This window comes from Balaenoptera physalus (assembly GCF_965194825.1).
Source record: "Balaenoptera physalus genome assembly, chromosome: 16".
Taxonomy (NCBI): domain Eukaryota; kingdom Metazoa; phylum Chordata; class Mammalia; order Artiodactyla; family Balaenopteridae; genus Balaenoptera; species Balaenoptera physalus.
Genome location: NC_138898.1, coordinates 26,768,011 through 26,785,707, shown reverse-complemented (window position 1 = coordinate 26,785,707; position 17,697 = coordinate 26,768,011). Strand labels below are relative to the sequence as shown.

At 47.0% G+C, this 17,697-nt stretch overlaps 1 protein-coding gene across 1 annotated transcript; it reads right to left on the bottom strand.

Moving 5' to 3' along the window:
- Window positions 1-4,846: 4,846 nt before the first annotated feature.
- On the bottom strand, window positions 4,847-17,632 carry LOC309646165 (putative testis-specific Y-encoded-like protein 3). The gene is given in 2 exon segments (XM_082432226.1): window positions 4,847-14,652; window positions 14,654-17,632. Coding segments are annotated over 2 exon segments (1,065 nt in total). The 5' UTR covers window positions 15,548-17,632; the 3' UTR covers window positions 4,847-14,481.
- Between the last annotated feature and the right edge of the window lie 65 nt (window positions 17,633-17,697).

Here is a 17,697-nt window from a genome sequence, read left to right as displayed (position 1 = left end):
CTAATGTTAGCACAGTATGTCTTTTTCCATTCTTTTACTTTTAGCCTATTTGTATTTTTATATTTAAAGTGTGTTTCTTATAGGCAGCATATAGTTTGGTTTTGCTTTTTATCCAGTTTTACAATCTCTGCTTTTTAATTGGAGTGTTTAAATCATTTACATTTAATATGATTCTTTCTTTCGTCTTTCTTTCTTTCTTGCTTGCTTGCTGCGTTGGGTCTTTGTTGCTGCACACAGGGTTTCTCTAGTTGTGGCAAACAGGGGCTACTCTTTGTTGAGGCACACGGGCTTCTCATTGCAGTGGCTTCTCTTGTTGTGGAGCACGGGCTCTAGGCGTATGGGCTCAGTAGTTGTGGCTTGCAGGCTCTAGAGCACAGGCTCAGGGTTGTGGCACATGGGCTTCGTTGCTCCGCGGCATGTGGGTTCTTCCCAGAGTAGGGCTCGAACCTGTGTCCCCTCCATTGGCAGGTGGATTCTTAACCACTGCACCACCAGGGAAGTCCCTAATACGATTCTTGATTTGGCTAAGTTTAAGTCCATCATCTTGCCATTTGTTTGCTATTTTCCCCATTTGTTGTTTCCTTTTTTCCTCTTTTTCTGCCTTCTTTTGGACAAATTAAGTATGCTTTGCATTTTAATTTCCTTCATGGGCTTATTGACTGTAACTTTTTTTTTTTGATATTTCAGTAATTAGGGTTTCTAGTGTATATCTTTAACTTATCACAGTCTACCTTCAAGTGATATTATACCACTTCACATACAGTATAAGAACCATACAATAGTATACTTCCATTTCTCCATTACCAGCCTTTATATTTTGACTGTCACTCCTTTTTTTACTTTTACATATGTTATAAACCCCACAATATACTGTTGCTATTTTTATTTAAACAGTTGTCTTTTTTTTTTTAAACAGTTGTCTTTTGAGAGCTTAAGTAATAAAAAATCTTACCTATGTACCCAGGTAGTTATTATTTCCAGTGGTCTTCATTGCTTTGTGTAGACCCAAATTTCCATCTGGTATGACTTTCCATCTGCCTAAAAGACATCTTTTAATATCCTTTAATATTTCTTGTAGTGAGGATCTGCTGATGATGAATTCTTTCAGCTTTTTATTTTTATTTTTTTCGCCACATGGCATGCAGGACCTTAGTTCCCCAACCAGGGATCAAGCCTATGCCCCCTGCAGTGGAAGCATGGAGTCTTAACCACTAGACCACCAGGGAAGTCCCCTTTCAGTTTTTGTATGTCCAAAATGTTTCAATTTTAGCTTTGTTATTGAAAGATATTTTTGCTGGGTATAGAATTCTAGGTTGACAAGTTATTTTGTTTCCTAATACTTTAAAGATGTTAGTCTACTGTCTTACTGCTTGCCATTGCTTCCAATAACAGAGTTGATATCCTTCTCTTTGTCCCCTCTGTATGTAACAAGTCTTTTCTCTATGACTGCTTTTACTATGTCAGTGGTTTTTGATCTATTTGATTATGGATGCCTTGGTATAGTTTTCTTCATATTTCTTATGTTTAGGGTACACTGAGCTTCTTAGAACTGTGTGTTTACAGTAAGATTGGAAAGTTTTTAGGTCACTATTTCTTCAAATATTTTTTCTCCCCCCCACTTTCCTCTGTGATTCTGATTACCCATAGGTTAGACTACTTGAAGTTGTTTCACCACTGATGTGCCATCCACTGATGCTCATTTCATTAATTCTTTTTTCTGTGTTTCACTTTGGATAGTTTCTATTACTGTTCCTTTAAATTCACTGATCTTCTACCATGTCTACTCTGCCACTAATCCACTGGTTTTCATCTCAGATATTGTCTTTTTCACCTCTAGCAATTTGATTTAGGTCTTTTTTTTAATATATATTCCATATTTCTACCTAACTTTTTATTGTGTAAAGTATACATAAAATTTACCATTTTAACTGTTTTAAAGTGTACAATTCAGAAGCATTAACTAGACTCACAAATTGTGCAACATAATTTGTGCAACAAATGTGTGGTCACCAGCCATCTCCAGAACTTTTTCATCATCCCAAACTGAAACTCTGTTTATGCATTAAACATTAACTCCCTGTTCTTTTCTCCCCCCAGCCCCTGATAACCACTATTCTAGTTTCTGCTTCTATGAACTTGACTACTCTAGTGGGATCAGACATATTTGTCCTTTTGTGTCTGGATTACTTGCTGTGTCTTCAAGGTTCATTCACATTGTAGCATATGTCAGAATTTCACTCCTTTAAGGTTTAATATCCCATTATATGTATATACTACGTTTTGCTTATCCATTCACCCACCAGTGAACATTTGTGTTGTTTTTACCTTTTGGCTATTGTGGATAATGCTGCTGTAAACATTGGTGTACAAATATCTGTTCAAGTCCCTGCTTTCAGTTATTTTGGGTATATACCTAGGAGTGGAATTGCTGGATCTTATGGTAATTTTATGTTTAATCTTTTTTGAGAAGCCACCATCCTGTTATCCACAGTGGCTGTATCATTTACATTCCCACCAGCTATGCATGAAAATTTCAGTTTCTTTACATCCTCACCAATACTTGTTATTTTCTGTTTTTTGAAAATACCCATCCTGGGACTTCCCTGGTGGCACAGTGGTTAAGAATCCACCTGCCAATGCAGGGGACACGGGTTTGAGCCCTGGTCCAGGAAGATCCCACATGCCATGGAGCAACTAAGCCCATGTGCCACAACTACTGAGCCTGTGCTCTAGAGCCCACGAGCCACAACTACTGAGCCCGTGTGCCACAACTACTGAAGCCCGTGCACCTAGAGCCCGTGCTCTGCAACAAGCCATCGCGATGAGAAGTCCGCACACTGCAACAAAGAGTAGCCCCCACTTGCTGCAACTAGAGAAAGCCCACACGCAACAGAGACCCAATGCAACCAAAAATAAATAAATAAATAAATTTATTTTAAAAAAAGAAAATACCCATTAATCCTAGTGAATGTGAAGTGGTATCTCGTGTTTTTGATTTGCATTTACCTAATAATTTGTGATGTTGAGCATCTTTTCAGTACTTATTGGCTATTTGTATGTCTTCTTTGGAGAAATGTCTATTTAGGTCCTTTACCCATTTTAAAAATTTAAAATTTTTTTATTATTTTAAAATATTTATTTATTTTGGCTGCACTAGGTCTTAGTTGTGGCTTGTGTTAGGTTAGGGTTACTCTGAACCCGTGTCCCCTGTATTGGCAGGTGGATTCTTAACCACTGCGCCACGAGGGAAGCCGCTCTCTGTTCATTTTAACATCTATTTCAGTTGTGGGTTGGTTTTGATTGCTTATTTTCCTCATTGTGGATCATATTGCCTGCCACTTTATAGGCTTGATGGTCTTTGATTGAATGCCAGATGTTGTAAGTTTCACCTTGTTAAGAGCTGGATATTTTTGTAATCCTGTAAATCCTCCTGAGCTGTGTTCTGGGACAGTTAAGTTACTTGGAAACAGTTTAATCCTTTTGGGTCTTACTCATAGATTTTTTTTAGGCAATTCCAGAGCAGTGCTTTTTCTAGGGATAATTATTGGCCACTATCGAGGCAAGACCTTTCTGAGTATTCTCCCGTATATACCATGACATTCTCCCCAGTGCCATGGCTGGTGGGAATAGACACTATTCCCCACTCATGTGAGCACTAAGGACTATTCCCTTTCATTCTTCCTGTTGGTTCTTTACTTGGCCTCAGGTAGTTTCCTCGCACACTTGTGCTGATCAGTATGCTAATGAATACCTCAGGGGACCCTATGCAGATCTCCAGGGGTTTCTCCTTGTGCAGCTCTCTCTGGCTCTCGGGTATTCTCTCTGACGAACTCTCTCTCTCTCTCGTCCCCCCTCCCCTTCTCTCCTTCTTTTTCTTTTTACCTTTTAATCCCCTTTACCCATTTCTCCCACCCCCTGCACCTCTGGCAACCACCAATCTGTTCTCTGTATTTATGAGTTTGTTTTTCTTTTTTTAGATTCCACCTACAAGAGAGATCATATGGTATTTGTCTTTCTCTGACTTATTTCACTTAGCATAATGTCCTCAGTGTCCAACCATATTGTTGCAAATGGTGAGATTTCATTTTTTATGGCTGGATAATATTCCATTGTGTATATATACCACAATTTCTTCATCTCTTCATCCATCGATGGACACTTAGGTTGTTTCCATATCTTGGCTATTGTAAATAATGCTGCAGGGAACATAGGGGTGCATCTTTTTGAGTTAGTGTTTTCATTTTCTTTGGATAAATACCCAGAAGTAGAACTGCTGGATCATATGGTAGTTCTATTTTTCATTTTTTGAGGAAACCTCCATATTGTTTTCCATAGAGGCTGCACCAATTTACATTCCTACCAACAGTGCACACAGTTTCCCTTTTCTCCACATCCTCACCAATACTTCTTGTCTTTTTGATAATAGCCATTCTAACAGGTGTGAAGTGATATCTCATCATGGTTTTTGACTTGCATTTTCCTGATGATTAATGATATTGAGCATCTTTTCATGTATCTGTTGGCCATCTGTTTGTCTTCTTTGGAAAAATGTCCATTCAGATCTTTTGGCCATTTCTGAACTCTTGTTACGTTGGTCTCCAGACTCTCAGCACCATCTCAGGGAGTGCACTCGGCTCTACTTCAGTCCCCCTCCTTATGCTGCAGCCTGAAAACTCTCTCAAGGCAGTGAGCTAGGCAGTCACAGGCCTTACCTCACTTGTTTCCCATCTGTCTGGGATACTGTCCTTTATTGATCAATGTCCAAAGCCTTGTAAACCACTGTTTCATGTATTTTGTTTAGTTTTTCTGGTAGTTTCAGGTGGGAGGATAAATCTTACCTGTTATTTCATCTTGGCTAAAAACAGAAGTCTCTGCTGCTCCCTTTTTTAACCTGTAAGATCACGGGGTCTCTGTGAAGGGCTGTGTGAGTCCTGTTACATGAATGGATCACTCACAGTAGCTGCTCAACCAGTTACTCCCTCCTCACCCACGAATGGTGAGTCTAAAGGGCCTAATTCCTAGCAATCTAAGTTTGGCAGTGACTTGGCTGCACCTTAGAACGCTCTAGGCCCAGAAACTGTGCAATTGAACCTGTGCTGGCCCAGAAGTCAGCCCCCTCTAACCCTGAGTGCCACTGCAGGGTGAAAGTGCCATCTAGGGGGTCCCACAGGAGAGCTGAATTATAACTGTAGCTCCTAGAGATGACAGTCTTAACCATCCCACTGGACATTGTGGACAGACAACCATTTTATCCCTGATGTTTGGTCCAAGCAAGTCACGGTACCATGCTCCCCCTCACCAATAACTGATTCAAGAGCAGACATGTTACCCAGTTCTAGCCGATTAGATGCAGAACTCAGAAAGTCTAAAGTGGCTTCTGGGAAAGTTTTCTTCCATTTTAAGCAAGTCATGGGAAGACACAATCTGCCTTCTCTGGAGTTGCCATATCCCAAAGTTACCCTTGGAACTACTGCTACCATCTTGGTACCAACCGGAGAATGGAACCAACAGGAAGGATGGCAGATCGGCGAAGGAGGCCCAAGTCTTTGCAGACATCATTGAGCTGCTGAATCAAACAGCCCCAAAGCCCATCTGACCTCTGGATGTTCACGTAAGGGGAAAAAAATCTCGTTTAAGTCGATTAGAGTTTCTGTTAGATGCAACCAAAAGCATTGTTACTGAGCTGGCCACCTGGAGGGCTGGAGGCTTATGGGGAGGGGGAGACACCTGAAGGGACTTTTTCCTCCCGCTAAAGAATTTCTGAGTTTTCCTTTAGGTGAGAAACTGGGGCTGAGAGCCATGAAAAGATGTGTCCAAGGCCACACAGCGGGGAATCAAGAGCATGCCGGCCTATCAGCCTTCTGGCTACTGCCTGCTCCACCCCAGCCCCTGCCCTTGAGGTCCTGAGTCAGCTCTGATGGTGGGAGCCTCAAAGTTCACTGTGAGGTGGGAGCCTCAAAGTTCACTGGCCCAAGTTAGCATTTAGTTCTCCTGCTAAGCAAGGGCAAGCGGATATCAGAGATACTTGAATTTCTGTGCTGAAATCATGTCCTTGGAAGAAAATATCAAAGTCCCCTAAGCTGTAATCAGGGCGGTGATAGGTAACAACTAATTGCTATAGTTTCTAGACAGATTCTTTCTGATTGAAAAGAACTTGTCCAAAGTTCCTTCCCAGGACAACAGAACAGGGCAGACCTCTGAGAGCACAGGCTCGTGTCTGTCACACCAGAGCAGGAAGACCCTCCTCGCCCTGAACTCCTTCCTCCACCCTTGGAGCATGTGTAAACCAGGCGGCCATATCTCTGTAGGAGGGACCAGGAATGGGCCCAGAGACATCACCTCAACTCCAGAGAGTGCCTGGAAAATGGCTGCCTCGGGCCATACAGAGTTCCTATCCTTAGAGATCGTCTTCCCCTTGCCCACCTGTGAGAGCCTCCTGAACCTCGAGGGTGTGAAGGTTTCATTCGTCAAAGAGTTCCTGAGCCCCCAACTGTGCCAGGTGCTATTCTAGGTGAGGGGTATTCAGCAGTGAATAAGACAAAGTCCCCATGAGTGCAGAGGAAACGGCAGATCAATAAATCAATATGCAATCTAACGTAAGGGGTTGTCAGTGCTATAACAAAATCCAAATCAGAGAACCGGGAGGAAGAGTGTCAGGGTGTTTTTCGGAAAGGGTGGTCACAGACGGCCTCCCTCAGGAGGTGAAACTGTAACAGATGAGCTGAGAAACCTTACTGAATCGAGGAGTCAGCCGTACAGGTATCAGGAGAAGAAGGTTCCAGGTGAGGGAAGTGCACGCAAAGTTTTGAGCCAGGTTTGAAGACTAACAGGAGTTTGGTGTCACTGGAAAGCGATCTGGAGGGACAGGTGTAGGAGATGAAGTTGGAGAGGTGATAAGGTCAGATCTTGAGGGTCTTGAAGGCCACGAGGAGCACGGTGGCTTTCCCTCTTGTGTGCGATTGGAGCCGTTGGAGGGTTTGGCGCAGAGGAAAGACATGACCCGACAGAGGTTTAAAGAACCACTCTGGCTGCTGTATCCATGTGAGCTCCCTGTACACAGTAGGTGTTCACTAAATGTCAGGGGTTATTATCACTGTTTTCAGGCTCTTGAGCTCACTGAGGGCAGAAACCTGAATAGAGTCATCTTGCGCCCCCAATGCCCGGTACAGAGGACGCTAAGAGGTGTGGATAAACAAATGACTCAGGACCCGAATAAATGAGCAAGCAGGAGTGGGTTCTGAGGACGAGACTCAGGCCCCAGAAGAGCGCCAAGACCCACAGTTGCCAAGGCCCCTCGCCCAGGCCAGTCACGGCATGAAGGAAGTGTGCTGTTGGCCATGCAGGAGAAAGATCAAGTGAGCACCTGTCTGGGTAAGCACCACTGTCGAAGGCCTAAGGACGTGTAGGATGCAGCTGGGCCCCAATTTGGGCTGCAGGAGCCAAAGTGCACCTGCCAAACACCAGGCGCAGGGCAGGCAAACCACATGGGGCACTGGCTTCCAGAATCGCCAGGCTGCCTCCACTTCAGGCTCACCCTGATGCCCCTGGGAGCATCTGGGACAGGTGTTTAGCACAAAAGAGAACCCCAGAGGGTGCAGCCCAGCCAGGCATTGGTGTGCCAATTTTGGGTTCTCAGTCTACTTGGGAGGTGGCAGAGATTGTTGTGGGCTAGGGCAATCATGGAGGGCTTCCTGGAAGAGCTGCAGCCTGGACAGATGGAAAAGGTTCAAACTGAAGGTACTGGAGAGCGGGAGTTGCAGACACTGACCCCTGCCTTGCCTCCAGCTGCCCCATGAGCTCTCCCACCTCTGAACCACATCTGATACCCCTCGCCACTATCCACAGGACAATGCTTTGGCTTTGCATTCAGAGGTCCTATTTCCAGAAAATGGCCTGAACCTACCCATCTAGCCTTGCCTCTTCCAAGCAGCCACACGCAGGGCACATGTTGTGCCCTAAACACATCATGCATTTTCTATCCCAGCGCCTCTGGTCACACTGTTTGCTCTGCCAGGAATTTCCTTTTTCAGGCCCACTTTCTAAACTACCGCCCATTTTTTCAAAGCCCAGCTCCAGCGTCCTGGCTTCAGAGAAGTCTCCACCCTCTGATCCCACATCATACACAGCTGGGAAGAGCTGTATGCCAAGCTGGACTTAGCTGGGTTCCGTCTCTTTGGGGTGACTGTTATGTACCAGTTAGGCCTCTTGTCCTGGTGTAATTATTAGTAGCGTCCCTTTCACTCCCAGATGTGTTCTAGCTAAAGACAAATTACACGGTCACCCTTCACTGTCCCCACACTTCTCTGCCCAACTGAAATCCTTTGGGCAGCAACCATGTTGGCAGGGCAGAGCACAATACTCTGACACATTTGGCTAAAGTCATTCATTTTACACAAGTAATTTTTGAGGTGCACGTGGGGCAAAGCAGCAGACTGAGAGGTCCCTGTCCTCCTGACACATGTTAGATGGGAGAGGAAAAGAAGAAAACGAAGATCACTTCAGAGTTACACGTGCCATGGAGGCAATCAGGAAGAGAAGGGGAGAAGCAATGCCGAGGGGCAGAGAATGACTTTAGACAGGCTGGCCAGGAAGGGCCTCGGGAGAAGCGTTTGGGGGCCAGAAAAGCAAGTGCGAAAGCCCCAAGGTCGGAATGTGCTTAGTGTGTTTAAGGAGCAGCCTAGAGGCAAGCATGGGGGAAGTGAAGGGAGATCGAGGGGAGATGTTGGCAGGGACCAGAAAATGCTGGAATCTGTCAGCCACAATAAGGAATTAGGATTTTTTTTCTGCCAATGGAGGGTTTTGGATGGGGGAGTAACATGATCTGAGGTGGGTTTTTTCCCCCCAGACTGAAAAGTTTTTATTTTTTCATCATGCAAGGGAAGACAAAGTGCCATGAATCCTCTTCTGACTGGACAAAGCCACCTCATGACTGTTTCTCTGTCTAGAAGCAGTGATGTCAGTTACAGCGATGTCATTACAACACCACCACTGGGACACAGGTCATCAAGACCATCAGAGTTACAGATTTCTTTTCAGAGGTTATCCTCACAGAATATGGTAACAATTTCTAGTCTTAAGTCCTACAAAACAACCTTATTCAAACTACTTCTAAGTTCAGGGTTATATTAACAGCCACAACAACTTAATAACAATCATGACTAGCCAAGTAAGTTTCCAAATGGTGTAGAAAAATTACACTGATATTCTTGGTAAATGTTCCCAGCTAAAAGCAACAAGCAGGCCTGGACAGCTCAATTTCCCCAGTGGATGGAAATGGAGAAGGGGATGCATCGGGGCTGACTTAAAAACAGCGAAATGAGGGACTTCCCTGGTGGTCCAGTGGTTAGGACTCCACGCTTCCACTGCAGGGGGCATGGGTTCGATCCCTGGTTGGGGAACTAAGATCCTGCATACCGCACGACCAAAACAAAACAAAACAAAACAAAAACAAACAAAGCAGCGAAATGAAAAACAGAGCATTAACTTTCTACATACCCAAAGTCACACCTGGATTGAGGGAACTTCTAAAATTGTAGTGTTCTGTTATGAGTTCTTCTAATTTAAAAGGATGTCACCAGAAAACTACTAGAGCTAATCAATGAATTTGGTAAAGTTGCAGGATACAAACTTAATACACAGAAATCTCTTGCATTCCTGTACACTAACAATGAAAGGGCAGAAAGAGAAATTAAGGAAACAATCCCATTTACCCCTGCAACAAAAAGAATAAAATACCTAGGAATAAACCTACCTAAGGAGGCAAAAGACCTGTATGCAGAAAACTATAAGACACTCTTGAAAGAAATCAAAGACGACACAAACAGATGGAAAGATATACCATATTCTTGGATTGGAAAAATCAATACTGTGAAAATGACTATACTACCCAAAGCAATCTACAGATTCATTGCAATCCCTATCAAATTACCAATGTCATCTTTCACAGAATTAGAACAAAGCCCAGAGACAGGGGCTTCCCTGGTAGCGTAGCGGTTAAGAATCTGCCTGCCAATGCAGGGGACATGGGTTCAAGCCCTGGTCTGGGAAGATCCCACATGCCACGGAGCAACTAAGCCTGTGCGCCACAACTACTGAGCCTGTGCTCTAGAGCCCGTGTGCCACAACTACTGAGCCTGCACTCTAGAGCCCATATGCCACAACTACTGAAGCCCACGTGCCTAGAGCCTGTGTTCCGCAACAAGAGAAGCCACCACAATGAGAAGCCCACGTACCGCAAAGAAGAGTAGCCCCCACTAACTGCAACTAAAAGAAAGCCCGCACGCAGCAACAAGGACTCAACGCAGCCAAAAATAAAAATTAATTAATTTTTAAAAAAAAGAAAGCCCAGAGATAAACCCACACACCTATGGTCACCTAATCTATGACAAAGGAGGCAAAAATATACAATGGAGAAAAGACAGCCTCTTCAATAAGTGGTGCTGGGAAACTGGAGAGCTACATGTAAAAAAAATGAAATTAGAACACTCCCTAACACCATACTCAAAAATAAATTCAAAATGGGTTAAAGACCTAAATGTAAGACCAGACACTATAAAACTCTTAGAGGAAAACACAGGCAGAACACTCTTCAACATAAATCACAGCAACATCTTTTTTGACCCACCTCCCAGAGTAATGAAAATTAAAACAAAAATAGGGTTTCCCTGGTGGCGCAGTGGTTGAGAATCTGCCTGCCAATGCAGGGGACACGGGTTCGAGCCCTGGTCTGGGAAGATCCCACATGCCACAGAGCAACTAGGCCTGTGAGCCACAACTACTGAGCCTGCACGACTGGAGCCTGTGCTCCGCAACAAGAGAGGCCGCAATAGTGAGAGGCCCGCACACCGCGATGAAGAGTGGCCCCCGCTTGCCACGACTAGAGAAAGCCCTCGCACAGAAACGAAGACCCAACACAGCCAAAAAATAAATAAATAAATAAATAATAAAATATGAAGAAAAAATAAAAAAATAAACAAATGGGACCTAATGAAACTTAAAAGCTTTTGCACAGCAAAGGAAACCATAAACAAGATGAAAAGACAACCCTCAGAATGGGAGAAAATATTTGCAAACGAAGCAACTGACAAAGGATTAATCTCCAAAATATACAAGCAGCTCATGCAGCTCAACATCAAAAAAGCAAACAACCCAATCAAAAAACGGGCAGAAGACCTAACAACAAACACATGAAAAGATGCTCAACATCACTAATTATTAGAGAAATGCAAATCAAAACTACAGTGAGGTATCACCTCACACCGGTCAGAACAGCCATCATCAAAAAATCTCCAAAAAAAAAAAAAAAAAAAAAAAATCTACAAACAGGGTTTCCCCAGTGGCGCAGTGGTAAAGAATCCACCTGCCAATGCAGGGCACACAGGTTCCAGCCCTGGTCCGGGAAGATCCCACATGCCACAGAGCAACTAAGCCCATGCTCTGCAACAAGAGAAGCCACCGCAATGAGAAGCCCGCACACCACAACGAAGAGTGGCCCCCGCTCTCTGCAACTAGAGAAAGCCTGCGCATAGCAACGAAGACCCAACACAGCCAAAAATTAATTAATTAATTAAAATTTATTTTTAAAAATCTACAAACAATAAATGCTGGAGAGGGTGTGGAGAAAAGGGAACCCTCATACACTGTTGGCAGGAATGTAAATTGATACAGCCACTATGGAAAAGAGTATGGAGGTTCCTTAAAGAACTAAAAATAGAACTACCATATGACCCAACAATCTTACTACTGGGCATATACCCAGAGAAAACCATAATTCAAAAAAACACTTGCATCCCAATGTTCACTGAAGCACTACTTACAATAGCCAGGACATGGAAGCAACCTAAATGCCAATCGACAGACGAATGGATAAAGAAGTTGTGGTACATATATACAATGGAATATTACTCAGCCATAAAAAGGAATGAAAATGGATCATTTGTAGAGTCATGGATGGACCTAGAGAGTGTCATACAAAGTAAAGTAAGTCAGAAAGGGAAAAGCAAATATCGTATAATAACATATATGTGGAATCTAGAAAAATGGTATAGATGATCTTATCTGCAAAGCAGAAATAGACACAGACGTAGAGAACAAATGTATGGATACCAAGGGGGAAAGGGGTGGGGTGGGAGGAATTGGGAGACTGAGATTGACACATATACATTATTGATACTATGTATAAAATAGACAACTGATGGGAACATACAGTATAGCACAGGGAACTCTACCTAATGCACCGTGGTAACCTAAATGGGAGGGAAGTCCAAAAGGGAGGGGATCTCTGTGTGTGTGTGGCTGATTCATTTTGTTGTTCAGTGGAGGCTAACACAACATCGTAAAGCAACCATACTCCAATAAAAAATTAATTAAAAAAAAAGCTACACGCAGACGTAAAGAATGGACTTGAGGACATGGGGAGTGGGAATGGTAAGCTGGCACGAAGTGAGAGAGTGGCATGGACATATATATCCCACTAGATAGCTAGTGGGAAGCAGCTGCATAGCACAGGGAGATCAGCTCGGTGCTTTGTGACCACCTAGAGGGGTGGGATAGGGAGGGTGGGAGGGAGGCACAAGAGGGAGGAGATATGGGGATATATGTATATGTATAGCTGATTCACTTTGTTATAAAGCAGAAACTAACACACCATTGTAAAGCAATTATACTGCAATAAAGATGTTAAAAAAAAAATCTACAAATTTCCTCAATAGGGTTGACCATCAAAATTTTTAGAAACTGGAATAATCAAATAAAAATAAATTTAAAAAAATAAAAGGAAAAAAATTTTAAAAACTTAAAAGATCAATTGGTGAATCAAAAAAGTTAGGAAGATCCGGGGGCTCCCCTCCCTGCACCTCGCAGGCCCTCCTCCATCCCTGTCTTCCCAGCTGGCTCCAACTTCTCTTGCACTCCCCTGCCGAGAGCAGCCCCCCCCCCCTTTATTTTGTGTCAAGGCCTCCCCAGGTCCTCGGGAGCAGAAGACAAGGCCTTCCATGGGAAGGGGCCTGGGTATGGTCACTCCCCCAAAATGAGATGGAGACAGCCCCAGAAAACTGTCTTAGGGGGTCTTAGGAGGGGGGCACAGCTAAGCTCCTGTACCAACAGGATCCCATGAGGGTTTGGACCCGGCGAAAGGAGAAGAAAGTAGAGTTGGAGCTAAAGTTAGTCTCCAAGAACACAGCACGAAACAAAACAATGTGCTTTCCCTGCGGGCCCAGAGCTCCTGGTGTCTCTGCTCAGGGGCCCTGTGCTGTCCCCCCTTGCTGAGGGGGGCAGGGCACTGGAGCAGAGGGGGCAAAGAGAGCTCCGGCAAGCTACAGGACAACCCTCCCTCTCTGGAGACAATCAGACAGGCAAATTCAACAAGAAAGCCTGTCTCCTCAGCTGTTTGTAAAAAACCCTGCTTCTTCAGTTATTTTGTTTCTGAGCTATCACTTTAGAGAAAATAAAAAGAAACATGTGAGATCTCGGCAGGTGGAGAAAGGCCTCATGACCAGAAACACCCCCTCTCCAGCGCCCCCATGCTGGCAGCCTAAAAACAAGTGGAGACAGTGGAGTTGGGTTCTGTGTGAGTCCAGTGACTGGAGCTCAGGAAGGCAGGCTTCTGGAAGGGACCCCATTACTGCCCCTGCCTTAAGTGCATGCCCAGATATGCCAGTGTGGCAGAGTTCCTGGGGGTTTGGGAACTCTTGTGCATTGGCAGGTGGCCCACCTGGGTTCACAGGCAGTTCTTGAGGTCCTTATAGACCTGGGAGCAGGCAACAAAGTCGCTGGCAACGTGGGTGAAACTCACGAGAAGGGCGATGACCAGACACAGGTAGGACACAGACCGTCACAAGTCAGTAGCAGGTCGGGAGGTAGGACCAGCACAGGGGTAAGAAGAGCAGTGTGATCACAAAGAATGCATTGCCCACTGCTTCATGTCCTTGACCTCACCCCTTGCCCATTCTGCTAGATGCCCAACAGTCCACTAGCCTGGCCTGTGGTCCTGAGGTCCTGGAATGTCCAAGTCTGGCTGACCAAGTGCACCCACTTCCTCTTGGGTGACAAGACTCACCGTGCCACAGACAGGTGTGGGCTCAGCATAAATATGAAGCCCGGCATGCTGTGGCCTTGAAGGAGTAGGCCTCAAAGAGGCACTGGTCCTCCTAGTGATGACCTGTGGGTGCCCATGTAAAAAATGGGTGGAAGGCCATGATCAGACAGGTCCAGGCCATGAAGATGATGGTAGTACCTGTTCACAGCGCTGGGTGCTTGGGTAGACACTGTGGCATGTGACAGTCATGTGATGCATGGAGCCTACATGGAAACAGAAGAGCGTGGCCATGAAGGCCACAATCTCAGAGCTGAGTCCACTGAAGTCCAAAGGGCTCAGAGTACACAGAACAGAAAGCAGACAGCCGACTGCCATGGCTGGCCTAAGCACAGGTCCCCAGGAGGCAGAAAGGAGTCTTGCGTAGGGGCCAGGTCCCAGGGCAGGACTTAGCCAGACTGGAACCCATAGGGCCTAGGAGGGGCCTCTGTGGGCCACCTTGCTAGGCCTTGCCTGGCTCTGTGGGGCCTATCCCAGAGCAGGTAGTACTGCAGGGGGTTGGGCCACAGGTCCTCTTTAATAATCTGGGCAACCCTGTCGGCCTCCGCGAGGCTGTGCTGTTGAGAACCAGCTGAAGAAGCTGCGGACGGTGTCCCGGTTCCTGTGTACCAGAGTTGGAGGTTCCTGGCCCCAGTGCCAGCGAATGCGACTTGCGATTGACACCACCCGGCCTGAGGATCTGCACTCATACTTCTTCACTATCACCTTGTTCCGGAAGTAGGGGCTGCTCCAAAAACTGAACTTGAACTTGCAGCCCGTCCTGGCGTGCCTGTGCTCCCTCACCTCCAAATTCATCAGGTAGCAGAGCATGTCTTCGCCTCGGGGGCTGATCATGCCTGACAGCTGCGGGTGGTTCAGGAAGGCGGTGACCCAGAAGCCAGGAATATTCTGGAGGATGAAGCTCCTTCGGGCTAGGTGCAACCGGTGCATGCGCCCAAACCTGCGCTCCAGCCGCAGGTAGGCCCTGTCCGCCTGGGCACTCACGGCCTCCAGCTCCCACTGGATGGCTTCCAGCGGGTCCACAACTGGGCCACCAAAGTTCAGGGGCCCCGGGCCTTGCTGCGCCTCCGCTCCCACCTCCAGCTTCTCCCCCCGCACCAGCTTCTCGGCCACCTCCATCTCCTTTCCCACATGCTGCTTCCCCACCTCCCGCTCCGCCTCCTCCATGAAGATGGCGCCCTCCCCAGTCGTCACTTCCTCTGCCTTCCCGCCGGCTCCAGCCCGAGCCTCCCACCCTTCTGCGCCACAGGTTTCTGGGGCCCCGTCCCCGAAAAGACCGTTTTCTGGGCTCAGGCCAGTGGCCGCGGAGGCCGCTTCCCGGCCCTCCCGGGCAGGCAGGGCGGTCCCTGGGCGGGCTGCGGGGTCGAAATACCCGCGACCCCCAGCCTCTTGGGCCCCAGACGCGGTGACCGGGCGCGCGGCGGTTTCCAGGCCCCCCGCACCCTCGTCCGCCATCACCTGCGAGAGCCTCTGGCCTGGAGGGGCTCGGGGCGCGCGGGCGACACTGCGGGTTCAGCGAGAGGGGCGGCTGGGTGGCTGGCAGCGACCCCAGCGGGACCGCGGGTAGTAGGCAGGGAGGCCCGATTTTCTCCTACAGGGCTCGCCCCGCCCCTTGCGCCCCCACCCTTTTCCGGAGTGATTCGCAAGGGTTCCCCGGCTGTCTTGAGACTAGGCGACTGGTGGAGTGGCAGGGGGCTGCCCGGTGGGGATGCGACTGCGGGTGCCCAGACAGAACTGGGAGTCGGCGGTGGAAATGGGGTGAAGTGCAGGGGTGTACCAAGCAGCGAACAGCTCTGAGCAGGCGCCCAGGATCAGGCCCAACCCCACAGCCACCACGCCAGGCAATTACTGTTCCCCCCATCTGCGGTGGACAGGTGGGAGTCGGCTGGTGCCCACACTCGACTGTGGCTTTGGGGCAGCTTTCACAGGATAAATTACTCAGGCATATGCAGAGGACTCAAGAGGTATCCCTTGCAGAAGCTGACTAGACTGAAACTTGCATAGTAATTGTCAGGCACACGGAGGTGCTCAAAATATTTGTGGAAAAAGGAAGAAACAAGGTCTGAGTAGAAGGATCTAGGGGCAAGGGAAGGTCCCAAATGCTGCCAACCAGGAAGCAAGTGGGCCTCTGCCTGGTTTCCCTGAACGAGCTGGATCTTCCTGGGCTGACAGGCTGAAGGGTGGACATGGCTTCACCTCGTCCTAGGCCTAGGGGCTACCCCTTTCTCTGCTCCAGACATTTCATAAATGTGAACTCTAGTCCGAAGTGCAGGGCCTGTGCACAGATAGTTAAGAGCCTGGATGGACCAGCCCCTGCAGCCCTGATCCTGCAAGTGCACCTGCACTCCTGTGATCTCAGCTCCCAAACTTGTGGCCCATGGAGGTCAATACACCCAATACCCCACCCGCTCACCTGGAAGTCCTTGCCACCTCCTCCAGAAGGCCTTCAGCTTCCTCCCATCCAATGGAAAAGATAGCTTTGAGTCCCCAGACCCACTCCTGGGTATGCATCCCCTAGAGGGCAAGGTGGATTCTCTTGGGGCCCTAGCAGGGATCCAACCCATTGGGGTGGACAGTCAAGTAAACAGAAGGCCAAAGAGATGAAGAGCCAGCCCACTGCCTTTGTACGTAAAGCACCTGTTACACACATTAACGCTTAACGTCCCATAAACTCTTGGGCTGGTCTCTGGAGTGATTTGCACTGCTTGGCTACGAACACTGGCTCCAGACCACAGAAAAGCAAGCTCGGTCTGAGCCCTGGACAGGAGGATCTCAGTACAAGGGATGGGGCCCAGAATAGTGATGACTACCTTCACTGGAGACTGGCCAAGCAACATCAGGTGAAGCCATAATAGCCTTTCAAGAGTCTGTCTGAACCAAATGGGTAGGCACAAGTGTGGTCAAGGTTAGGTCCTAGCTCTGTCACTTACCAGCTGTGCACCTTGGGCAATGGATGACATTTTTTTCTTGGACAACCAGCACCCATTCCGCATCCTAACAGTACCCCAAATTTCCTTTGAGAAACTACTCCAACCCTTGTCTCAGCCTTGTCATCACTGGCCTATAGTGACTGGTTTTGGGATGGCACAGAATGCCATCATGGCCAATGAGACAGGAGATGCTTACTGAGGCTTCCGTGAATAAAGGACTCCTCTCTCCTTTGAGAGCCCAGAAAGGGTCCCTCTCCATTTGTGGTCAGCACTGTGTGAAAATGATTGGAATTATGGCAGCATTCTTCTCCTACACAAAGGGACAAACCATTTTGAAGGGCTGGAGGATGAAGTCACAACTGCACAAGATAGGGCAAAAACAGGAATGCTAAGGCCAACCATGTTTGAGTTGCTGGATCAATATTAACCTCAAGACTGCACTCCATCCGGCATTTTCAGTGACATGAAATTTCACCGTTTAAGCCAATTTGGTTTTTCTGACTCTTGCACCCAAGATTATTGTGGTGGCATGATGCCACTTACCTCAAAGATCTTTAATTTCAAAGTGCAAAGTTTGTAGGTGCTAATGTGAAGGGTTGTTACTGTCTGCCCTATACTCATCATCCCCTTGGATGCTAAAGATGTCTGGATTCCAATTCTTCTTCAGGCTCTCTC